Below are 25,732 nucleotides of genomic sequence, written 5' to 3'. Positions count from 1 at the left end.
GTATTTATATCAATTAATTATCATTTATTTATTTTATAAAAGTTGGAGAAGTAAACTTTTAATGTATAAAGAAGATGGATTTAATAAAATTGAAAAATCTATTGAATTGTATGTTATTATTTTGATTATTGGTATAGTATCAATCATCTTAATATTTTATTTTCGAAGGTATATTTTATTTAGTAAATAATATTTCTAATTTTCCATTACATACACCCAATGTAATATTCTTCATAAAGTATTAAATACTTAGGAAATAAGAATGATAAAAATGTAATATAATGAATACCTTTTTACATTTATTATGATGCTCGTATAAATCAAAAATTCCCATTTAAGAAGATGTGCAATTTTTAAATGAATTACAGAACTCTCGTGTAATTTTTAATAATATTTTTAATTTACACACTCATAACTCATTTAAAAATGACCAGTCCACACCATAAACAACGCATCGGATTCCTCCGGTTCCACTGGGTCTCGTGTGTAGATGCGTCGTTTAGCTCGCGACACGAACCACGGGGTGACCGAAGTTTCGATGGAGTTTTGCGACGCAATTATGATCGTCAGCAATGCTATTGCTCACAACAATGATTAATAAGACTATACAAGATTTCTTCGATATTAAATTCACTTTTTTTTTTTTTAAGTTTTGATGGAGTTCTGCAACGCAGGGTTGTAGCTGGTGAGGAGACAACATTGTATGGAGGTGTTACTTCACTTGAAAAAGGATTTATATCAATGTATACTTGTCTAATGTCTAGAATTATATTATATTATATTATATCGGTTACATATTCTTTGTAAATTTATTTTTAATGCTAACTTAGTGGCCAAATTACAGGGTTTGTGAAAGTCACGGTTTTCGTATAAACTAGGTACAACAAAAGAAATATTACCTAAAATCTATGCATAACTGAGTATAATGAGAATCATTTGTATGACAATTAGTTTTTAAAATCATTGTCTTTGCGTACATTTAGAAATTGATGATTTTGATATATTTAGAATTTGTCCTCTAAGTTAGCATTAAAAATAAGTTAATGAATAATATGCCACCGAAATCCTAGACAAATATACATTGATACAAATCCTTTTCAAATCAAAACACAATTTACTAAAAACTAAATATTTTTAATATTATAAAATTACATTTTACTTAGTTTCCATATTATTATATCACGTCTTTTAAGATTTAATCAATACTAATTTTTTTTTACACGGAGTTATAACGAACTGTTTTTGGTGGGATAATAAGAACGTCTTACAACTTTACATGAAAGACAGAAATAACACAAAATGCGGGTTATATGCGAACAATATCTAAACCATATCTACATCTAAACTAACGTTATTCCATAGTTGATGGTCTATGTATACTGATGACAATGACAAATAACGTTCTGGGTGCACAATATGAAAATAAAATACTAAGATTATTGATACTATACCAATCAAAATAATAACATACAATTCAGTAGATTTTTCAATTTGATTGAATCCTTCTTCCTTATACATTAAAAGTTTACTTTTCCAACCTTTATAAAACAAATAAATCAAAATTAATTGATATAAATACAAATTTTCTAAAATTAAATATGGTTTAAATATTAACTCGTTTTTTCACAATTTTTATTCATAACTGTTTCACATGATTCACGTGACGAAATTGACACTTGCTTAAGCCTGATCAATTCTTGATTTATTCTTTTGATACGTCTTGCAATTTTTGTCTCACCTAAAGAAAATGTATTTTAATAAATTAATAATATAAACTATAATATTATTAATATTATTATACCAATTATCTAATATTTACCTGTCCAATTATGATCGTCAGCAATGCTATTGCTCACAACAATGATTAATAAGACTATACAAGATTTCATCGATATTAAATTCATTTTTTTTTTTTTTTGTTTAACTTCAAACTAATGTTTTTGCAAACTACAAATAATGATTCAATTACTAAGCTTGATAATATCAACATATTATGTTCGTTATAATATCGACCTTGTGATTTGTTACTTAGCAACTATAGCATTGTTGAAAGTCGATCTTTGTACAATAAATAATAATAAAAATAAATAAGTCACAAAAAATAATTTAGATAATATAATAATAGATGATTTAGAATTAATATATATTACACCTAAGTAAATCTGGATTTCCCTACATATTAAAAAAAAAATGTGCATGTATTGTGTATTAAATGAAATACATTTAATAATTATTACCTATTTAACCGATAGAAAAGGAGGCTCATCTGTTTAAACAATCCAACTTATCTGCTGCCATCGTTTATTTATGTTCAAAATTAATAAATACATATTATAACATATACAAGATACAACATAAAACATGCATAGGTACCTAATATATGGATAAATAAATGAATTTTTTTTGAATTTTATTTAATTTTATTTTATATTTTTTTACTCCTAGGTATCATAGTTTCTATAACGTTTCCGAGGAATTTTTGGATTATATTTTCTTCTAAGAGTACTTTCTTGAGAAAAATTGATTGAAACTTTTATTGTTCGTACCGTGTTACGAATTTCGAAAATATCGCTCAAGTGATGAATATCTAAATTCAGTTTATGAGAACTACTATGATAAAAATTTGTGTTTGGGTATTTATCTCATATTATTATTGTTTTCTAACTCCACTTTTTTTTTTCGTAATAGTAGAATAAAACATAACCTAATCTAATAGAATAAAAGGTTGTATTTCTAAGCTATAAACGCTCCATATTTAATGTCAACCAATTTTTGCATATTTCCCCATTCTTTTAGCTAGGAATTATTTCTATCAACATCTTAATAAACCCAACGCTAAAAAAAATAAATGCATATTTTGATAGTTTTAATGCATTATCTTCTGGGCCCTAATAATTTTATACTCAACTGATAGTCAATAATGATCTAGATTTTATAATATAATTAATTATACTACATTAATTTATTTTAATGCATTAAAGCCATTAATACTTATTACTTGGGATATTTGTAACTTGCATCTGGATAATTTTCAGTTCGACGTGCCACTGCAAGTCACAGTGCAATAGTGCATATCTATTAATATATCATAACAACTTGTAATTGTATTTATTGCAGAGAAATCAATGAGCAATATAATATCATAATACCAAAATCATAATAATAAATGGTACTCGTCTAATATGCTACCTACCGCTACCTAGCTACTTCGTTGGTGTAGTATGCTACCTACCATAAAATAATAACAAATTAAAACAATTTATTACTAAATTATTTATTTATTTACCGTTTTCAAGTACTTCATAATATTTCAGTACGTCATTATATATCATTATACATTATATACTATTTTTTTATAATATTTAAATTCGTCACTATATATTAATATATTATCATAGGTACATCACATTATACTATTTTTATATCATTCCAGAAAACTTCTAATAAATCGTGTTGGGTATTAACGAACCGCCACCATTCTTCTATTAATTGTCGGTCTAACAAATCTGTTGTTCTACGGGTTTTAATTCCGCATTTAGTTTTAACATGTCTCCATATACACTCGATCGTTTGTGTTTGGGCGCGTTGTAGGGATCAACAAAACACTCGGAATGATTGACGGTTTCGTGGTGATAACCTATATCTTTTAAGGTACTACTCGCCATTGATCTGAATAAATAATTAAATCTAGTTCTATTTCATTTTGTATTATTGGTAAAAAAGTTGCCCAACTATGGTAGGTAGCATACTGCATACTACACGGCACCCGCATACAGTGTTTTGGTGGATACCATTTTATGGGTAGGCAGCATATTAGACGAAAACCTGAATCGAATTTAGTGGGGGCGCCGGCCAGTATGATAATGAAATTTGTTGTTTATTCAAAACAGATGAGATATTATGATATTTTTGTTGCACGATTACTGATATAAATCGTATTTTTCTAGTGATATCAACCGTTTTTACAGTGGTCTGCCGGTAATCGGAATACTTTCTACTTATAGTAGTTAGTACTTATTATCGAGAATATTTCTAGACTTCGTCGTGTGTCATAATAGAACAACATTTGCTTAATAATAGTTAATATAATTATTCAGTATTGAATACTGTAAACAATAATACAAGACAGATTACAAATAACTTTTAAAAAAAGGACAAAATACTTGATAATTATCCTCCAAGATTGTGATTAATTTGCTACATATTTTTTTCATTGGTATTTAGTATTTTTTACTATTTCAATCAACCAATTATTTCTATAAAACTGATTATTATTTTCATCAAATTTAAAAATGTTTTCAAGTATTATTTTAGTTTTTAAATTGCAAAATTTGATATTAAATACTCTTTCATCTTAATACTACTGTAGATTGATTGTATTTTAAAATTTTCGATGTCTGGCCAAATCAAGCCAATAAATAAATTGGACGTTCATAAAATATGTTCTGGTCAGGTAATTTTAAATAAACAATAATACCTATGTATATATACATATATTTTATGTTTAATTGTTATGATGTATCTCAATAATATAATATTTTCATATATTTTTTTAAGGTTGTACTGAACTTGGCCACTGCGGTAAAGGAGTTAATAGAAAACAGCTTAGATGCTGGTGCTACTTCGATTGGGATTAAACTAAAAGAATTTGGTAAAGATTTCATTGAAGTTACAGATAATGGAGCTGGGGTTCATCCTGATAATTTTGAAGGACTTGGTATGATTATAATGATATTTTAAGAATCTAATACTCAATCTAACTTTGTTTATTTGGTTTTAGCTTTAAAACACCATACGTCTAAAATTACAGACTTTTCTGACTTGACTTCAGTAGAAACATTTGGTTTCCGCGGAGAAGCATTAAGCTCATTATGTGCTTTAAGTGATGTAACAGTGATTACTAGACATTCATCACAAGAATGTGGTATTAAGTTAGTGTTTGATCACACAGGAAACATTAAAATGAAAGTCCCTATTGCTAAACAAGTATGATTTTATTATTAAATATATATGTATATGTTACGTTAAAAGATGAATATTGGTGAATGTCGTCATACTCCGGCAAATTACGTCTTTTACGTGATTCGATCATGTAGGTAAATGATGTAAAAAACCAGATTTTAAATTCAAACGTACATCATTCACCGGTCATTGATGTAATTTACCAAAACTAGTAGTAAATGATGATAAATCTTAAAAAATACACTGATTTTTTTACTATAGGTACTATTTATAATGATGATTTATTATTAAAAAAAAAAATAATAAAATACATGCTTGTTACAAATATATTATAATCAATGTTGTATTGAGGTGGTTTCTTTGATATTATCGTATGATGTTATTATATTATGCCACAAAAAAGTTAAACTCATTAATAATTTATTACTTAGGTTAGGTATTTAAAACAGTCATTATGTCATTTTGAAAAAGATTTTTCATTTTTGTAGAAACTTATATCAAATATAAATGCAGGAGAGTCCAATTTTTTTTGTAATTAATTTAAAATGTTGATTATGATGAAGCAGGAGCAGCTACTATAGTAGTTCTAATAAAAAAAAAAAAACAATTCTTAATTTCTTATTTAATTATTTGTAATTCTTATAATCTAATCTCAAATAATATTTATCAGATATCTGGTGATTATAAAATAATATTTTGATAATCAATGACTTTTTATGGGTGCATTAACCGTTAACATCATTTTTCTGAATTCAATTCAATTTCTTAGAATAGAAAATGTCATGTGGGTCCTTTCATGTTTTTCATTGGGTTTTTATGGTTTTTGTGTGGAAAAGTACAACAATGAATTGTTGTAGTATCAAGAATAGTTCATCTCCAAAAGTATTTAGTACTTGTATGATACAAGTTGTATCTGATGACATAATAATGACTGCAACAAAATACTGATATTGAAGATACTGTAAAAATAATTGTTTTTTCATGATAAAGTGTTTAGTTTTTAGTCTTTACCATTGATACCTGCCTGTGTGAAAAAGGCCATGAATACCAATGATTATTTTCAGCAATACACTGCAATATATACTGTATAGCACTATAAAATTAATTTTATTTTTATTTACTCAATTAAATTACCTGTTAATTAGGTTGGAACATCTGTTACATTGTCTAATTTATTCTATTCCTTGCCTGTAAGACATAAAGAGTTTCATCGAAATTTAAAAAAAGAATTTGGAAAAATGATCCAAGTAGTAACTGGTTACTGTTTAGTCGCTACGAAAGTGAAGTAAATTAATATTTATTCTAACTAACTTTGGTTAGTTTTATATGAATAACCTTTTTTTTTTATAGATTGTCGTGTGTTAATCAAACAAAATCTTTAAACAATGTTCTTCTATCAACACATGGAAGCAACACAGTATTAGAAAACATATCATGTATTTATGGTTCTAAACAGGTAAATTAATTATTGTATGTTATGTATGATCTTCTTTTATTTATCAGATATTATTTTCAGGCTAACAGTTTATTAGTTTTAAAAAAAGTCATTCCTGTTGATGAAGAAGATGATAAATCAGATATTTTTGAACTGGATGGTTACATATCTAGTTGTGATCATAGTGGAGGTAGAAGTTCTAAGGACAGACAATTTTATTTCATAAATTCTAGACCTTGCGAGCCTTTAAAAGTATTCACAGTTTTATTTTTATAAATTTATGTATTTTTGAAATATTTTCCTATGGAAATTAAATATTATTTTTCATCTTATGGATCCAAAAATTGATACTTAAATGTTATCAAATTGTAACAACAGAACTGATTCACATTTAAAAAAAAAAATAAACAACCAAGTATAAACACTGTTCAAAATAATAAACATAGTTGACTTGTGCCCAGGGGTTATGGTAATACTATATGCCAAGTATACAAATAATTAATTGGATAGGGTGACAGCGGATGTTGCCTGACTGTGAATTAACAAAATTGATTTGTCACTGATTATGTTTCTACGTTGAACAGTGTATAGTTTAGTTTAAAATCAGAATAATGTTATGCATAATATATTATTTGTTTTTATATTAGGTTATAAAAGCAGTAAATGAAGTTTACCATCAATACAATCAAAATCAATATCCATTTGTCTACTTAAATATAACTATTGCAAGAGCTGAAGTAGATATTAATGTGACACCCGATAAAAGACAAATATTTTTATCTAATGAAAATATCTTAATATCAATAATTAAAGTAATTCATATTTATTATTCAGCTATTATAATTTGTAATATACTCTGTGTTTAAATATTACTATTATTAAAAGGCCAGTTTGAATAGTTTGTTTGAAAATATTCCGTCTACTTACAAGATTAATACATTATTGTACGAATCAATATCAACTAAAAGGCCTTACGAATCAACTACAGAAGATAAAAATTATAAAGGTAAGCAACAACTGTTTTTATTTATTTGAGGAATCACATTTTATTTGTTTGATACATAAAAAAAAAGCAATAATAGAGCTACATGAGTTAAATATGTAAACCTCTTCTCTTTTATATATTATAGTTCACATCTATTGATCAACATTCTAGTTTATTAATCTGTTTTTTATACAACATTATTTTAATCATTGACAAATTATTTCAGTACTGAAATTGGATAAAAATGATGAATATAAAAATAAAGAATCACCTAGTCATTCGGAACAAATTAAAGCTAAACTTACCAGATGGAAATCTGATAATTTTAAAGTAGCAACAGCTGTTTCAAGTACAATAGATAAATTTCTTGAACAAAAAATTGAGTCTATTGAAAAAAATACTGAAGAATTAATAGAAAATGAAATATCTACCAGTCCCTTTAAATGTACTGACACCAATGACACTATTGCAATCAATGACAATGAGGAAAAAACTGATGAACAGAAACAAGAAAGCATTAAACATGATAAAAGAAAATCCACGTATATTAACAATTTAAAAAGTAAGAATGTTGAATCAACTGAATATTCTGTTGATAATTCAAATTGTGAGAATATGGATGATAATACATTATGCTTAAAAATTGTTGCTGAAAAATCAGATTCTTTAATAGACATTAAATATGATTCTTCACATAAGAGCGAAGTTAAAAATGAATTTGGTAAAGATATTAATATTGATTGTGATTCGTCAAGAATAAACACAAATGCTATTGTAAAAGTAGACAATTCTATAGCACCAAAAGAAAGAAAATTTGTAGTAGTTGAAACTAGCCTTGAACAAATTCAACAAAGGTTAAGTAATTTAAGATTTCAAAGATCTGAAAAACAGAAAATAAAAACACGTTTTTTTGCAACTATTGATCCAAGTAAAAATCAACAAGCTGAGGTTGAATTAAGTAGAGAGATTTCTAAAGATATGTTTTCTAGAGTAAGTAATAGTATATTAAAAGTTAAAAGTAAAATAAATACAGAATTTTTATTAATTCTTTACAGATGAGTATAATTGGGCAATTTAATTTGGGTTTCATTATTACCAAACTTGATGCTGATTTATTTATAGTTGATCAACATGCTACTGATGAAAAATATAACTTTGAAACATTACAAAATACAACTAAAATTACCAGCCAAAAATTAGTGGTGTTAGTAAAGATCTTAAATAAAAACAAAAATGTTTTCCAAAACAGAATTTCTTTAAATTATGTATTATTTACTACATGAAAATTTATAGTACATTCAGACATTTGGCTAATAATATTTTGAGTTAGTTAATTTAATTTTTTTTATGTTTTTATAGACCTCAGCAATTAGAGTTAACTGCTGTTAATGAAATGGTATTAATGGAAAATATTAATGTTTTTCAAATGAACGGATTTGATTTTAATTTCGAACAAGATGGTAAGTTTTATTTATTCCTATTTTGAAACATGTTCATTCTTATCACATATCAAGTATATTATTTATTATGTTTTAGCGGAACCAACAAAAAAAGTAAAATTAACTATGATTCCCATGAGTAATAATTGGAGTTTTGGTAAAGAGGATGTAGATGAACTTTTATTCATGTTACAAGTAAATTGTAATTTTAATATCATGAAATTTAAAATAACAATTCTTTTCTTATTTTTAATAAATACTGAAACATTATTTAGGATGCACCAAATACTCTTTGTAGACCTTCTAGAGTACGTTCAATGTTTGCTTCTCGTGCTTGTCGTAAGTCTGTAATGATTGGTAAAGTATTAAACATGGGTGATATGAGAAAACTTATCAACCACATGGGAGAAATTGAACAACCATGGGTAAGATAAACACAAAAAATAACTAAATTTATTGACTTTTTGTCAATATTTTCATCGTAATTTAAAAAATTGAATGGTTTGAGAATTCTATTTTTTTTCTTTCAGAATTGCCCTCATGGAAGACCAACAATGAGACATTTAGTAAACCTTTCATTACTAAATGTTAATGTGGAATGAACATAATATGTTCTGTTTGTAAATTATTTATTTACACATACACACAAAAAACAATGGCAACAAGATCATAAATATGTATATAACAAACATAATTGACAACAAATAAATTATTTTTTTATTCATAATTTTTAAATAATATGGCTTCATACTAATTTAATAAAAAAATTAAAATGATATATATATATATAGATGCCATACAAAATTTAATATTTAAATGTTTAAATAGATAATAGATTTTTAATGCATCGATAAAAAAAAATATTTTAATGTGTAATACATCATCAATAATAATTTTAAGTTAATCATTTAACTTTAACTTCATACAGGCTTAAACCATTTAGGCGTCTTCCCACTATTTGCTTTTTTTTTATTTTGTTGAGAGTAAACAGTCGTTTTAGTATTTTGATTTTCTAATTGTTTACTCGTCCCTGGCTGTTCATCATTTGAAGTTTCATTAGTTGAAGAGTTTGAAAATCTTTCTTTTCTATAATTATTAATTAATTTTAAATTATTTAGTAAATACAAACATATAAAGGTAATATAAATTACATCAAATAGTTTAATAATTTTTAAAGAGAACTACAATGCTATTTTTGAGTTTTGACCTTTATATTATCTTGTATAATTTATTATATAGAGGTAAAAATGTTTTAAATCGAGAACTATATTTTTGAATTTCATTAAATGCTATTTTTCTTAAATGAATATAAAATCAGAAAATGATAATAATTATCATATTATTTATTAGTAGGTAGAATTTATTGTACCATACATTTATAACCAGAAATCAGAATAATATTTTAGAATCCCATTAGTACATGTGAGGAATATACTAACTAATAATTGTAAACTGTAATGCCAGTTTTGCAGTTACACTTTCATAATTAAGTATATAGTTTAATGTCATAATTTATGAATGTAATACAAATTGTAACTTATAGTTGAAACACTTGAAACAGATATACAACAATGACCATTTGGAAGTGACGGTCAAATGATTTATTTAATTAGGATATTTTATATGGCTGATTTTTTAACATGCTCTATTTTATTATTAGAACAATAACTTACGGTCACCAGATCTTAAACATTGAAAAGTCACGGGAGATTATCTCCTTCATCATATTATACCATTTAACTCCCACTGCCATTTGGTAATGCGGTATAATATACAATATTAGAGTATAAAGTTATAAATACCAATAATATGATAAAAAAAAAATTTCATTGTATCAAGATATTATTTAATCTTTTTTTTCTGAACATTTAATTTATGCCATTGACTTCATAAATATATACATAATATGAATAACTAACCTCACAAGATAAGCAGCTATTGAAGCTTGACAACCTGACACGATTTTATGTTTGAGTTCAGGTTTTAATTGATCAGTTTCCATACTACATGAAAAATGTATCATTGCTGATGGTACACATCCACATTCCAATAAAGTATCTTCAGGTTTCAAAATAGTTTTAGGAGGTGTTGTAACTGTTAAAAACAAATAATTGGTAAATTAAAATCATATTTTAACTAAATACATTTTTAAGTTCAATTGGCTCTTACACAAATAAAAATCTAAAGACTCATTAATAAGATATCTTCGAATAAAATTAATTATGTCAAACACAGTTTCAGTTGATTTGAATATGGATTGTAACACTAATCTGTTTGGAAAATGTATTCTAATAATACACTTTTTGTACTTATGTAATAAATTTAATTGATTTTGAGTCTTTTCTAATTCTCGCATTGCATTTGTACACAATTGGCCATCTTCAAGTTGAGCCCTAAAATAAAAATCCATTTAGTCTTAAATTATACACAATAAAAAGTGTACAACTCTTTATTTTTAAATTTTTATTTTCATTTTCAATAATTTTGGTATGTCAGTTGGTTATAGAATGGTGATCTGCTATAACAATATATATAATATTAATAAATACTTAATAGTGACAATATTTACAAAGACAGGTTTGTTCTATAAAACAAATATTTGTTCTATAGAAACAGAAACATCAAATTTGTTAATATGGTGAAAAATATATGTATGATTAATAATGAAGGTCATTGAACTTAAAAATATTTTGATAAATGGAAGTTTCACTGTAATTTGTATACAACACAAAAAAAATGTATCTCATTCATATCCTTATTTATTAATATTTATGCACACCTCTAAAAAGAGTAAAAAGTATTGTTAAAGATTATCAATCATTATAGTAAAAAAAGGCTTCGGATGGTTTAAAAACAAAAAAATGCATATCCAATATTTTAAAATCTTAATTAAATACCATCAAGATAAAATATTTTGTAAAGTGGAAATTTCCTTTAAACTGTTGAGTATTAAAATTTAAAACTACACATTTTAAAATAAATATAATTTTAAGTTAAGTATTTATTGTTTTTAGAAGGATGTAATACCCGCTTGTATTATCTCTGTTTCACCAACACATATCATAAAAAATGTTATGTTCAAAGGAATTTGTTTAGTCATATATTTTTAACAATTAAGTGAATTTACAAATATGTTATTTCTATCACCATTGATTTTATAATATATACTATAAAATCAATGCTATCACCAACATTTTAAGGTAATAATATAATCTAGGGCACCTAAAATGTTTTTTGATCATCTTATTTTGAAACAAATTATGAGCATTTTAAAACAAATTTTTCTGAAAGTTAAATTATCCATGTTTAGAATTAGTAAAACTAAAATTATGCTTAGTGGGTATAACTTTCTTTTGATATAACTAATTAATATTATCTTTAAAAATTACCGTGAATTTTTTAAATCTCGTAGTACAAGAGTAATATCTTTTATAGTTGGATTAAAGAAATCGTCATTTTCGTCTTGATATAACACTGAAGTACCATCCATAATGTCAAATAACAATGTGTCGCGTTCATCTAACTAAAATAAATAAATGTTAATATTAACTTAATGACAATAACATTTTTGAGCACAAATTTTAGTTAGAAATTTACTTTTTTTTATAAATATTGTAATAGTTTTGTATCTTACTATGAAAATGCAAATTAGTTTTTTTAATTTTTGATTATTTTGTTTTAATACACTTAAATCTCATTAACAGTGACTTACTAACCAAGGGGGGGGGGAAAGGTTTGGGGACAAATTCCTTCAGAAATTTTCAGCAATAATTAATTTCATATGAAATGTATTTGTTTGATCAATAATAACCACTAACAACCCCTTCTTCTCTTAAAATTAAGTTCTAAGAACACTATAGCTCAATTACTTTAATTTTATTATCCATATTTTGAGTTGTATAACTTAAATGCAACTTATAAACTATTGAGGACAAAAAAGAAATTAATTTATTGTGATCCATTGTAATAAAAAAGCCTCTACAAACTGCAGCGGTGATGGTAAAGTTCTTGTGTCAAGGAGGTGGCGGTAAATTTTCCACAACTACTACCACTGCAGTGTTAGAATACCTAAATACTAATATTGATTATATTAATAAACATCTATTGGATATAAAAAAATAAATTTATAATTGAGTAGTAGTATAAATAAAAGAGACTATAAATGCTTGGAATATTACTAACATAAGATATAGAGTTCTTGAAATTATTGAGATCTTCATTAGAAAGAGTAGGCTTTTTGTTGTTGTCTTTTGCTTTAAATTCATTATCAAGGTTTTTTTGATATGTTGACATATTTATACACTCAGATTTTTCAGCTATATCATCAGTATTTGGTTTGATATCTACGGACTCTTGTGGATTTGTTGCCATGACCTTTGCAGATTCAACACTTGCTAATTCATTTGCGTTTGTTTCTCTATGGCCTAAAAATCTAGGAGGTTCTTCAACTTTTGGTTTTCTTGCTGCAGGTACATATACATGAGCTTGGTCTTCAGATTCTTTTTTATTAAGTAATCTAGTAAATCAGAATATAACATTTTTTAAGTAAATTTTGAAAATTAAAATTAATTTTGATAAACAACATTGAAGTATAAACAATAAAATTATAGTTGAAAATTTACAAGAGAACTAATATGATTTTACTAACTAAAGAGCCAATCACCTAATTAACATATTCACTGCATTTTCAAATTTTTACAATTATAAAATGTTACCAATAGGCAATAAGCCAAAAAAAAAATGCTCAATTATCTAATGACAACTATTTAAATATTAGAATACAGTGGATATGTTAAGTTATTGGTTTTTAGTTTTGACTAACCTTAACAAGACTTTGCCACTAACAAGTCCAATGTCTTTTAATGTTTTCTGCTGCAACTGTTCTTTACCAATTATTTCCATTCTAGTATAAACTATAGCGGGACTTTCATAATTAGAAAAATTGTCTTTCAATAATATCTTTATGATTTCCCATAGATTTTCTTATCAAAAATAATAAAATTAAATGGAAAAAAATATTATATAAATTGTAAATAATAGATAACATTGTCAATGTAGCTTACGGCTGGATGGAAATTCGCCGGATAATCTAGATCCATCTTCTACTTGTAACCATACACCAACAGAACTATTTTGTCTAGATTTTGTAGCCGGTACTAATTCCAATAAAGCATTATTGGCAATATTTGTATATCTGATCAGACTAGTTGTATCTAATATTTTGTTGTGATATCTATAAAATAAACAGACAGCCAAACACAGAACATTGATTTATAATTTATTTTTAAAAAAGGAAAGTAAAGGAAATAGTTACTTTAAATCAAAATCATCGCTGTTTGCCTTCATTTTTGTGCAGGCTAATTCTATTACCTATAAAAATTAAATGTATTAATAAAAGGTATTGCTTAAATATCAGGCAATGTAAGGTACTTACTTTCAGAACAGTCATATTAGGATTGACTTTCACATTAATTCTAGCAGCATTTTCACCCAATATTATTAAATTTGTAGCCATATTTATATTAACAGCAGTAATACAATTAAATTGTACTGAATGCTACTGAAATGAAAAGAAAACAAAGTATTATAAATCTATAGATAAATCATAAATTGATATTTAATTTAAGAATTGAGAACAGAATATTGATTATTACGATTAATTAATAAAATATATTGACATCATTTTGTTTACCGTTCAAAAATAACTTATAAACCAAGGTACTAGGTAGAAGATACTATGTTCTAGATTTTGGCCAGGTTTAACGTCTTGGATTTTGTAAATTAAATGTACACTTACGAAAAAAAGTAAATACAAAAAACTAAAAGGTATGAAAATAATAATAAGCTACTAAAACTAAACTACGAACCATTTACACTCATCAAGATTCAAGTCTTAGCAAGCAGCAAAATATTATAGCAAATTAGCAACCACTTGAATACTCGATCACTATTCACTATGATAACTGATAACAGATAAGTGATAAACTGATAACCGGTAAAGTCCTTCGTCATTCAAATTTTCAAATATCAAATTAGTAGCAAAACCGCCCGAGAAGCGACAGAATTTCTGTAAGAATTTAGAAATAAGAATAAGCCAGCGAGCATAGAACTACAGAACAATCTGTGAACCACTGCAGTTGTTGATGTATGAAAAAAACAAAGATGACAATAATTTATTGTAGGTAGGTATCGTAATTCGTAATCATGATTGAAGATTACTATATTGCATAAAGAGTGAAGACTTTTCTCACAGTTATTACTTATTGATTAAAATAGTAATACTGTGACTGTCTTTACGAAATTACACTTAGTATATTTGTATATACAATTGTATGTGGTCTAGGATAATATCAATTATCAAGGGGGATTGATCAATAATAGCAATAAGCCAATAATCTAAATAACATTATTGTCAATTTTTGTCATATCGCTCAACCGGCGCTTCCGTGATAATGATTATAGCTTATCAGATAATATATAGTGATATCACTCCTCGCAGTAAGTTCGAGACTCGAGTGCAAAGAACCGAAGAAGGCCGAATTATACTAATTATAGATGTTAGATATATTATTTTACCACAAATCCACAATATCCTGGTGAATATTGAATTTAGGGGATGTTGAATAGTATTTAGTTAACATCATAACTAAATAACAACCATTTAAATGCGTGCTAGCACCATCAATGTGGATTAACTATCATTCTATCAATCCACCTTGGGCAGGTCTTAAAATGTTAATAAAGACGAGAAAAAACGACATATTATTATCAGTTATTATTAACTGTTTACTATCTATTCATTTATATTTTTATTTTTTATTACAATTTAGTATTTAAATAAAATAAATGAATTAATGAATTAATGAAATATTTAGATATATTTATTATTTATTTATGTACATATTTCTAATTATCCTGTAATCAATATGTTTTTGTTGTTAACAATTTCTATCAGTTGTATCTATTTAAACTTAAAATTTGTAAATTGTTATATCTTATAATATTCGATTCGAGTTGGAATTTGCTGCATACGGCATACCTGGTAATAGATTATTTGAAGACAATTTATTATTTATCATTAAGTATTTTCTATTTAATATATATATTTCATATTATACGTTATTCATCTGACCATTTGGATCAAAATATCCTTAGTAGTTAACTAAGAACTTTATGATATTATTGATTATGCTCTGAATGTGCTGTGTTGCAATCAGCTAATTACAACATATTCAAATTTCAATTTTATAGTAGGATAGCACTTTTATAATTGAAACTAGAACATTGTATTAGGATTTATTACAGGTCAAATGATGAACAACAAAACTTTAACTAAAAAATATAATATTTTTATTTTAATTCCTAACTGACCCGACCTGTTATTTTGTCTATGAGCATTGCCTTAATGTATTACTATGCATTTATAAATAGGTATACCCATATTAAAATAATAGGTAAGTATCTAATTATGATTAATGTTATTTTTATTTTTAAACTTTTTTTGGAGGGACAAGTGTCAAGAATTCTAGTTTATATTAAACTATTTTATATTTTATCTAAACAAATTGTGTAGGCAATTCAATTAAATTTGAAAATTGTAATTTTTAGCGAGCGGCTTACTATTTGAAATATAAATGTATGCATATCATTTTTAATTAGATACTACCTCCTATAGGAATTAATTAAAATTAATTAATAATAATATTATCTATTTAATTATTTAATCAAAATAATAGTGTTATACCTCTTAATATTAATTAATTGTGCATAATAATAATAATACTTATTGCTGCCATAAATTATTGTCATTAAATTGTGGATCTATTTGTTTCTAAATGCATAATCTATTTAAATTTTAAATAATTACTACCTTATTTAATTCATGTAAATTATAATATAATCATTATCATCTATCATCTAACTACAGCAAAAGAGATAAAATATTCTTATTACTATTCAAAGTCTAAAATCTGCAAGTCTCATATTATTTTATTTTACAGGTTTTCAGGAATTAGGTTAGTTCATAATTTAACAATATTTATACTTATAAACAGATGTTTAATGAGGTCAGATATTAAGTTTGGTTAAATGGACGTAACATTAATTGAAGTGATTGATTGTGCCAATAAAATATTAGACGGCTGGAATGAAAAATAAGAATTATGTAATTAGAATTTTTTTTCATATTTATCATTTTGCTAGTCCTAATACAGTTTTGTAGTTTTGCCTATGGAGACAGTTATAAATGTTTCATCAAATATTTGAAAAGTCATGTACATTTTTTCTTGATTTAGAAGTAAAATTGTAATTTGTATTGGATGAAATAAAAAATAAAATAAAATACTTATTAAATATTATAACAATAATATATATTATTTGTTTTTCTTACAATAAAAACAATAAACATGAATTAAATAAAAATTTCTTATATTTGATTAAAATATTTGTTTCCCTTACAAACTATTTTCAATGCTTTTCAGAGCCATTTCAAGTTCAAATAAATGCTTATCATCTTCTTCAGGAGCTATCCGTCTCATTTCTGCTGCTAATTTATGTACATATTCTGGATTTGATCCACTGGTTCCACGGCAGATTGCTATTCTGGAAGCGATTTGTTGAATAGGTGCTTCACCAGCAAACCATTCATTGTTTTCATCTGCTATATACACAATAACTTCTGATGGTATTTGATCTTCATTTGTTTTCGTATGAAATTGGATAACTTTCTTAGTATAACCTGCGCGTTCACGTAGGTCCAACCCTGCACATACATTATCTATATCTCGATTGTCGATCCCATATGCTATACCCCATACTCGACTCTAAAATCACATTAAATCGCAAATATTAAGTTTTGTAAGAAGTACCATGTTTTAATGATAGCATTATATGTTTATAAAATATAATTGTGGAACTTGTTTGTTATTTCTCTGCCATCGAGCCATAATATAAGATAATTACTCTGATACTAGATGACGATGAGCTTATGTCAGCAGACTTTAAAATTACACTTTATTCGTATATGTTGTTGTCACCCACCAATTATATGTTCTGACATATGCAATTAACTCTAATTATGTTTAATATTAGAGTGAACTTAACTATTATCAAAATTAAAAGATAGAATATCATTTATCAAATCTCATAGGTTTTTTTTTTATATTTATTTTTATTTTTAAATTTTACAAATGCGCTTGCAGGTGTAGAATCCTCTTACTCTAAAAATGCAATATTCATGATCAATATTTCTCTGTATTCTAATATTTACATGTATTTACATCTAGTATGTGATCTACTCATGAAAAAGTTCGTTTAACACTTGAAATTGTATTTTCTTATTTTATAATCATGTTATTAATCCACACAATTAAAGATATATATTATACATAGCCATAGTAATACTTAGTATTTTGTCAGATTATTGTAATATGGTATCTGTAATTTCAAGCATATATCTATGTTAAAAACATCAATAATTTATCTTACAATATTGTTAAAAATTAATTTGAAATTTGAATAAGTGATTTTTTCCACAATATTTAAACTCGCATTCATTTTTAACAAAAAATATGCCTATTATTATTATTCACTTTTAGTTGAAAGTTTTGTAATTGTATATTAATTGATATTATTTTATATATATGTTCACCAACAAGTTTTTTATGGCGCAATAGCGATAACAAACAACTGAAAAGTACCATATTATTATATTATGCATATACTGTGTGACCTAAAAAACAGGGTTATTTCATCGCTTATTACCCTAGAAATATCTTTCAATTCTGTTTGCGGGACATTAAACTAGACTAATCAATCATAAATTCCTATGACTTAAGATCTTTTAACTAATGTATTTTGAGTTTGCATAAAAAAAAATCTATTATATTAAATTTGAATTTTTTTTTTAATTGTTCGCATTATTTCCTTCTAAACTCCGTAATGTAATCAAAATTATTATTAATTAGTAATAAATTATTTACATTTTTTTTAACAATACTATAGATTTAATTTATAATGTAATTTACAGAAATTACAAACATGTACAAACAGTGTTTAGAAGGATATGATACTAACAATAATAAAAAATAATAATATATAATATATACAATCTATTTTATAAGATTTCTTTTAATTACATCTAGGTAGCTCTAATTTAGCCAATTTTGAGTTTACAACACAAGTTGGACACAAACTTCATGGAAAAAATCAATTAATCTGAAAATGATATTTAAAATAAGAGTTACCATTTATAAAAATGAAGTTTTTTACACATTCGCTAAATACACGAGTTAATAAAATTTTAAGTTATTGAAATTTATGATCAATTAGTCTAGTTTAATTTTCCGTGACCAGAATTACAGGGTAATGAGTTATAAAGTGTACCTTGTTTCTCGAGACACATGGGTATACTATATACATAATTTATAATTGTTGAATAAAATAAGCTAAATTTACTTCATCAGTTGATGGTAGAAGAGTCACTACTCGTCCGGGCTGAAATTAATTAAAAAATGTTATAAATAATTAGTATAAACTTTAGTTTTACATAGTGATGATCCAAACTGTTTGATTTTCAGTCAAATTATTGAAATAAAAATTGATTTCAATTTATTGAATAATAAGAAAAAAAATTATAGGTATTATTATTACTATACCGTTAAAAAAAAAAAAAAAAAAAAAAAATAACTAGTAAATTATTTGTGTTTTGGATAATGAAAAATGTGAGTTTGATTGGGACTTGTTAAAAATAAAAAAAGTTTAGTTTGGGTTGGATCGACCTCATAAATCAAGGTTTGTAACATCACTAGGTTTACATAGTACAAATGAAATGCACAAGTACAGTAAAATTACCATATGAATAATTAAAAAACATAATTTTAATCTTACTAAGTCATTAGTCCCTCTATGGTCAGGACTAAACTGATAAAATCGCCTGGTGTATCCTTTTATGTATCCGGGGTATTTTTTAACGAATGGAAAATTAGTTTTCCATATCAATGAGCCGTAACCAAATATCCAAAACATATGACTATTTAATTCATTGCTTAAATCATTGTCGTTTATGTGGCTGTTTTCTGACTTATCTGGTTTCATTTTTGAAATATTAAAATTTTTTTTTTTTAATGACTAAAATTTGGTATGTAGACAATGTTGTAAATATTGTTTATAATATGATAACATTTTGATAGGGTTTCTAAGGATTGGTTGAAAAATAGAATAAAAATAATCAATATCTGTTTTGTTATGACACTTTTCAACAAATAGATGGCGTTGTTGAACTTTAAGTACCAACTAACTAGAAATTTTTTTATTAAAAGCTCCAACACAAAACATTTTTTAGAAAAATTTGTATTTATGTAATTCTAATATATAATTTATTACTGATTAATATACTATTATAAAGTTAAGTGTTTACTTCGAAAAATATTTAGTATTTTAATATATTGCTAGGAACTAATAATACAATGTATAATAAATTAATAATTATTCAATTACTGAGGTATAAAAAAAAAATTGAAAATCTTTGAAAGAATAAGTTTTTTTTTAAATTCAATAATTAAAAATATAGGTTATTAATATTTAATTTCTTAAATCTTAAATATCTTCAATTAATTTATCTCATTTAAAAACAAATTTCAAAAATTAAATTTGTTCATTTAAGATTTTTGAAAAAAAAAATGTCTAAAACAATATTGCCTTAAACACTTCAGTTATAAATATTTTTTTCTTTATATGTGTTCTATTTTCCATGTAGTTATTGGTTTTTATTAGTTATTACTATTCAAACTTTTAGAAATGATAATGTTTCCAAAATATTATCATTTAATAAATAATTAATTTAATGTGATTCACTTTAAAAACAATTATTCATATCATATTATATATGAGATCATTACAATTCATTCGAGGTATTAGTCATTTTTTTGGGTTTTGTTAATATTTATAGTACCTATACTTGAGCTTCCCAATATTAGAAAGCTGGTAAGTGGGTAACACTTTTCTGTACATTAGGTGTCTAGAAGGACTGTTTATGGATGTGTAAAATTTGAATTCAATAATTTAAAATCAGTTCTGACATAAACATAATATTATCAAGTATGTATATTTTATATATTATCGTGATTAAAGTAATTTATTTTACTATTAAGCATTAGTACCTACTACAATAGATTAAAATCATTTTTGTCAAAAAAAATTAAATTTGAAAATGTCATGGTGTGTAGGTACTGTATATAAAATAAACATTAATCTACTCTAAAAGTTTCAAGTACCTAACTACACATAATATTTTTTAATTAGAACAAAAAAATTAGATTCAGTATTCTTGGTTTTGATATGTCTTTTCTTAACTTAAAATAACAAAAAAAAAAACTGTGATTTTATATTTTTAGATTATTAGGTTACAGAATGAACTACTTATATGAGACCTTGTTTTGAATTTAAATCTTTAGTTACAAAAATTGAACATTTTATAATTTTTTAATTACAAAATAACTTGTAAATTTACAATTTGATAAATGTTGTCAAAGTTTGATATTTAAATGCTTACAAAAAATCTTATTTATATGGTGTCAATATTTTTTTTAAGCTGATATTGCAACAATATATGAGGTGTCTTGAGTTTCATTGTCAAGCTTTTTGATTCAAATAATACAATTTTATTGACATTTAAAAAAAAAAAATTTAAAATTTAAAATATTATCATGTATGGAAAATTATAAAATAAATGTATACTGCTAATTTCTACAGTTATTTGTTTTTGAATTATAACAAAATAAGAAAATCGCTCCTTGAAAAATCAAATATATAACCAATGTTATTAAAATTTAAACGCTCATAATTATAGAATTTGACTTCTGGTAGACTTTTCTTTTTATTAAATGTACATAAACTTATCATGTATTCAATTTTCAAATCTTAGATATAAACAAAAAAATTATGAATTTTTAAACCAAAATTATTTGCAAATTTTTGTGATTTATACAAATTTTATCAACATTTGAACTTAGACAATAAAAAAAAATGATTATGAATTTATCCTTAACTTTTTTTTATCTCCTCGAAAAAAAAATGTCTTTAAATATAAATATAACTACTAACACTAATTATAGACGAATCGCGATATTCAAAGTTGAAAGGGGATAAAAATCACTTTGATATATGTATTATTCAAGATATCTAACTAATTAATAGGGGAAGAATTTTGTTGAGGAATAAAATAAAATTTGAGTTTTTAATTTAATATAATAAAATCCCTAACAACTTATTTGCAGGTAACTATACATTATACAACTACATTAGAATGGCAATGGAACAATTAGAAGTATTTCCATTACACCGAAATAAACACTTCATCAAACAATGTTGTGCTTTAATTAATTCAGAATGGTCACGCAGTGAAGTGGCCAGGTATTTATTCAAACCTATTAAAAATTTTCCAAGTTCTTTAACTCAATTTATTAATTTGGAATTAGAACATTGATACTTTAAGTTTAATAAAATTTTATTTACCTATTTGTAATATTTGAGAAAATTGAAAAGAAATGTAAGTGTTCAGCAATTTCATGAAATGCATTTTTATATTTATTTATTTTTGTATTGGTTAAGCATAAACTACGTAGGTTGTTAGCTTTAACGAAAGTATTACATTTTTACATTATTATATGTTATTGTACAATTCATTTTTTTTAGATATAAAATTATGTTTTAATAGTAAGAAAATGGACCAATTGCTATTTGCTTTGTACAGATTGTCAGGGATGTTGAAGTCTTTCCAAGCTTTATAGAAGCTAGTGGACGATGATGGGTTTGATGGAGTAGTTTTCATTTTATGTTGGGTATAGAGTTGGATCTGTTTTTGCCATAAGGTGTCCATATGTGAATTTTGTATGGCCTATTCTAAGTCGATTAAGAATTACCTTATTTTTGTCTGTTTAATGCAATGTAATTTGGCCAGAGTTCAACAGTTGGAATGTATTACTTTTTTTTAAAGGAAGTAAAGATTGTATAAATGTTTGAATAGGAAATTAGGAATTATTTAGTAGAAGATTTTAAAATGTTCATTATTTTGTAAACAGCAAATAAATTTAAAGTAAAATTATGAATGCATTTATAGTCAATTATTGTTTACAGTTATCGGATTAAAACATTGCATAGCCCTAGACACATTTTTTTATAGACCATTAAAAAAAAAAATTGTTTAATAGTCCACTCTAATGACCAATTTTATCTATTCCTATACACGTGTTTACTTCACCTATATGGCTATATGTTAATCCAGCACTAACTATTCAATTTAATAATAATATTCCATGTCTCTTAACTAACTTAAACTGAACTCATTAGCACACATTTTATTTTTATAATTATTTTATTTGAAAATAATTTGTTAATCATGTTTTATTGATAATGACTGATTTTTTCTTTTAATCCATCTACAAAGTAGATAAATATCTGGTTTTTAATTCTTAAATTAATTGTTTTTTTTTTTTTGTTTTAAATTATCACATGATAATAAATTATTACCGAGGCCCATGAATAATTGATCGATTTAATGTAGGGCCCGACAATCTTTTTGGTGTCAACGACTAAAATATAAAAATAAATTATTTTATGGCCCACAATTTGAATACACTTTATTTTATTCAAACAAAAGTTTACTGTCATATAAAATTTAATTTATTTATGTTTATCACTGCCAGTATATTAATTATTGATTAAATATTTACAAACAAAGTTATTATAGTAATAATTAATAACATATCAGAAAAGAATAATAATTAAAAAAATACATTGTAAAATATAGTATATTGGGCTCGACCTTTCACGTAATTTAATAAAAGTTAAAGCGATTTTTGAGTTTAAATAGAATTTATTGTAAGTTTGATTTTTGTTGTAGAAATTTTTAATACAGTGTTTAAGTGACCTTTGCTTAATCACAAAACATATTTGTTTTTTCGATATTTCACTATTTAAAAAGTTTACTCATAAATATACACACTTTCAAACATTATAAACTTATATAAATATTAAGAAAGCATACTGTCATTGTAACCCCTTAAAAAAAAAATGCTGTTAAAATCTTAAACCTTCCAAAAATAACATTATTGTAACTAATGACCATGTAGCTGCCGAGTTTTTATTATTTGATCAATAAAAAAAAAAAGATCAACATTTTTTTGGCAAAATATTTTATTTTCTTAAATTTTGTTTCATAGGGATTTGAATATAACTGAATTAAGTTATAGCACTCATAAAAAGTGGTATTAAAACATTTGTCACTTTAAAACTCAATAATTTCTATTTGTAAACGGCTTTCAACATCATCAATATAATATTGAAGTGAATTGAATTTTTGTTCAATAATAATTGTATAATTAAATTATAATAAGAAATTTCAATTATTATCAACAGAGGTAGGAGTATTCTATTTTTTTTCTTAATTATAAGTTTTTGTCGTCATCCATTTAAGAGCGTTGCACAGGCTATGGGTTACTGACCTCTGATTTAATGGAACAACCACAGCTCACTGAATCATGTTTAACAAATGTTAAAAATTGAGTTCATAGAACTTTATTTTCATGTAAATTCATTAATTTTAATGACTTGTGTGTGTCGTTTAGGTTACACAGTTTAGAGGCATCTTGTGATACTTTGCCTACATCTTTGGTATTGGTAAAAACAGAAGAAGATAATTCCAAGAAAGTTATAGGACATTCAAAAATTACTCCAATACCATCTATTCCTGATGGTGGTTTCATCGAAACAGGTAAATATTAATCTTAATTATGGATGCTGTGATGCTTTTAATAACAAATTAAATTCAAAAGTATTAAAAGACAGGAAATCCTCATAAAGAAAATGGTGTATTGGTGTTTAGAGTATACATTTACCTACATTTCTAATGTTTGATATGTTTTCTTTGTGTTGACTTTTATTACTTTAAAATTATCAAGGTATATCATTTGTTCAATTGATAAAACATTTATTATTATTTTAGTGATCATAGTAAATCATCACCGAGGACAAGGACTAGGAAAATATCTTATGTACAAGACTGAAGAATACATAAAAACGTAATTATCAGAGCAATAACAATTTTCATAATACTTAGTTAAAATCATATTTAAAAGTTCAAATAATTTTTATAGATTGGGTTTAAATGTTGCATATTTGTCTACAATAGACAAACAAGAGTTTTACTCAAAACTTGGATATATTCCATGTCAGCCAATTTCAATTTATGGTGGCGGTTTGAGTAGCATCAATAAATCAAAAGTGGTTTCTGTGATTGTGCCATCAAGAAAAACATTCATGAAAAAACAATTGAAATGAAACCATTTTTAAGTTTATTATTGTTCATATTTTAAACTGTAAACGAGAAATACATATCCCTGATAGAATTGTGTATTTATCGCACATTTAACACCGTTAACACTTCCTAACAGCTTTAAGTTTAATATCAGCTCTAATATTAATTAATTTATGTATATATTGTTGGGTAGTAACATAACACAAGTCACAAATCACAAATTACTGTAACAAAACTGTTTTTGCAGTAACTCTTAGAGTTCGGATCGATGGCTTGGCAATATACCTAGCACCTGCAATATTTTAAATGAGTGGGAGAGCACTAAATCAATACATTTTTGAGAATAAAAGGTACGCAAAATTGTAAACTTACCTGAAGTGTTCTATTGCTTGGCCCGACTCTAGTAACTCTGTAGTCTGTAATGATTTCGTTATATTTTATTTAAATTGATGCGATTGTAGTGAAATAACTTTATAAAACTAATGCCTATGGAATAATGTGTTATTTTCCACATGATTAAAATATGTTATGAATGTAAAATGTATGACAAAATCTAAGTGCTAGGACATATGAGAAGAATTAAAAATCAAAATTTAATT

At 25.1% G+C, this 25,732-nt stretch overlaps 5 protein-coding genes across 9 annotated transcripts; 2 read left to right on the top strand and 3 right to left on the bottom strand.

The window, feature by feature from the left end:
* Positions 1 to 296: 296 nt before the first annotated feature.
* On the bottom strand, positions 297 to 1,951 carry LOC149058247 (uncharacterized). The gene is made up of 3 exons (XM_089220472.1): positions 1,820 to 1,951; positions 1,616 to 1,738; positions 297 to 1,538 (listed from the first exon to the last, which is right to left on the bottom strand). Exons 1-3 carry the CDS (start codon positions 1,902 to 1,904, stop codon positions 1,324 to 1,326), a joined length of 423 nt encoding a protein of 140 aa, XP_089076598.1. The 5' UTR covers positions 1,905 to 1,951; the 3' UTR covers positions 297 to 1,323.
* A 1,958-nt stretch (positions 1,952 to 3,909) lies between these two features.
* Positions 3,910 to 10,915, top strand: Pms2 (mismatch repair endonuclease PMS2). Of its 2 annotated transcripts, XM_015515325.2 has the most exons (14): positions 3,910 to 4,453; positions 4,558 to 4,717; positions 4,781 to 4,986; positions 6,108 to 6,247; positions 6,313 to 6,418; positions 6,479 to 6,649; positions 7,045 to 7,209; positions 7,283 to 7,403; positions 7,609 to 8,372; positions 8,438 to 8,586; positions 8,742 to 8,842; positions 8,919 to 9,016; positions 9,097 to 9,246; positions 9,352 to 10,915. In XM_015515325.2, the coding sequence occupies exons 1-14, from the start codon at positions 4,394 to 4,396 to the stop codon at positions 9,421 to 9,423; spliced, it is 2,463 nt and encodes an 820-aa protein (XP_015370811.1). In that variant the 5' UTR covers positions 3,910 to 4,393; the 3' UTR covers positions 9,424 to 10,915. The 2 variants fall into 2 exon arrangements, with proteins under 2 accessions (XP_015370811.1, XP_089077287.1); XM_089221161.1 differs by lacking the exons at positions 3,910 to 4,453; positions 4,558 to 4,717; positions 4,781 to 4,986 and adding an exon at positions 5,013 to 6,047.
* On the bottom strand, positions 9,516 to 14,764 carry LOC107166598 (tether containing UBX domain for GLUT4). Of its 2 annotated transcripts, none has more exons than XM_015515332.2 (10): positions 14,514 to 14,764; positions 14,256 to 14,381; positions 14,136 to 14,191; positions 13,885 to 14,054; positions 13,644 to 13,803; positions 13,004 to 13,337; positions 12,211 to 12,344; positions 10,991 to 11,214; positions 10,741 to 10,915; positions 9,516 to 9,907 (listed from the first exon to the last, which is right to left on the bottom strand). In XM_015515332.2, exons 2-10 carry the CDS (start codon positions 14,334 to 14,336, stop codon positions 9,742 to 9,744), a joined length of 1,500 nt encoding a protein of 499 aa, XP_015370818.1. In that variant the 5' UTR covers positions 14,337 to 14,381; positions 14,514 to 14,764; the 3' UTR covers positions 9,516 to 9,741. The 2 variants fall into 2 exon arrangements, with proteins under 2 accessions (XP_015370818.1, XP_015370819.1); XM_015515333.2 differs by having other exon boundaries at positions 14,256 to 14,378.
* An 863-nt stretch (positions 14,765 to 15,627) lies between these two features.
* On the top strand, positions 15,628 to 25,224 carry Naa80 (N-alpha-acetyltransferase 80). The gene is made up of 5 exons (XM_015515329.2): positions 15,628 to 15,863; positions 22,096 to 22,231; positions 24,445 to 24,590; positions 24,822 to 24,897; positions 24,973 to 25,224. Exons 2-5 carry the CDS (start codon positions 22,125 to 22,127, stop codon positions 25,154 to 25,156), a joined length of 513 nt encoding a protein of 170 aa, XP_015370815.1. The 5' UTR covers positions 15,628 to 15,863; positions 22,096 to 22,124; the 3' UTR covers positions 25,157 to 25,224.
* Positions 17,166 to 19,995, bottom strand: LOC107166595 (putative glutathione-specific gamma-glutamylcyclotransferase 2). 3 transcript variants are annotated; one of them, XM_089221160.1, is made up of 3 exons: positions 19,673 to 19,995; positions 19,277 to 19,315; positions 17,166 to 17,643 (listed from the first exon to the last, which is right to left on the bottom strand). In XM_089221160.1, the coding sequence occupies exons 1-3, from the start codon at positions 19,913 to 19,915 to the stop codon at positions 17,275 to 17,277; spliced, it is 651 nt and encodes a 216-aa protein (XP_089077286.1). In that variant the 5' UTR covers positions 19,916 to 19,995; the 3' UTR covers positions 17,166 to 17,274. The 3 variants fall into 3 exon arrangements, with proteins under 3 accessions (XP_089077286.1, XP_015370813.1, XP_015370814.1); XM_015515327.2 differs by having other exon boundaries at positions 19,709 to 19,992; XM_015515328.2 differs by lacking the exon at positions 19,277 to 19,315 and having other exon boundaries at positions 19,709 to 19,995.
* Positions 25,225 to 25,732: the final 508 nt, after the last annotated feature.

The sequence above is a fragment of the Diuraphis noxia genome, unplaced genomic scaffold, assembly GCF_037042655.1.
Source record: "Diuraphis noxia isolate RWA-SAM2 unplaced genomic scaffold, SU_Dnox_SAM2 contig0002, whole genome shotgun sequence".
Lineage (NCBI taxonomy): Eukaryota > Metazoa > Arthropoda > Insecta > Hemiptera > Aphididae > Diuraphis > Diuraphis noxia.
Note: the sequence above shows the minus strand (reverse complement) of the source record. Positions and strands in the feature narration are given on the sequence as shown.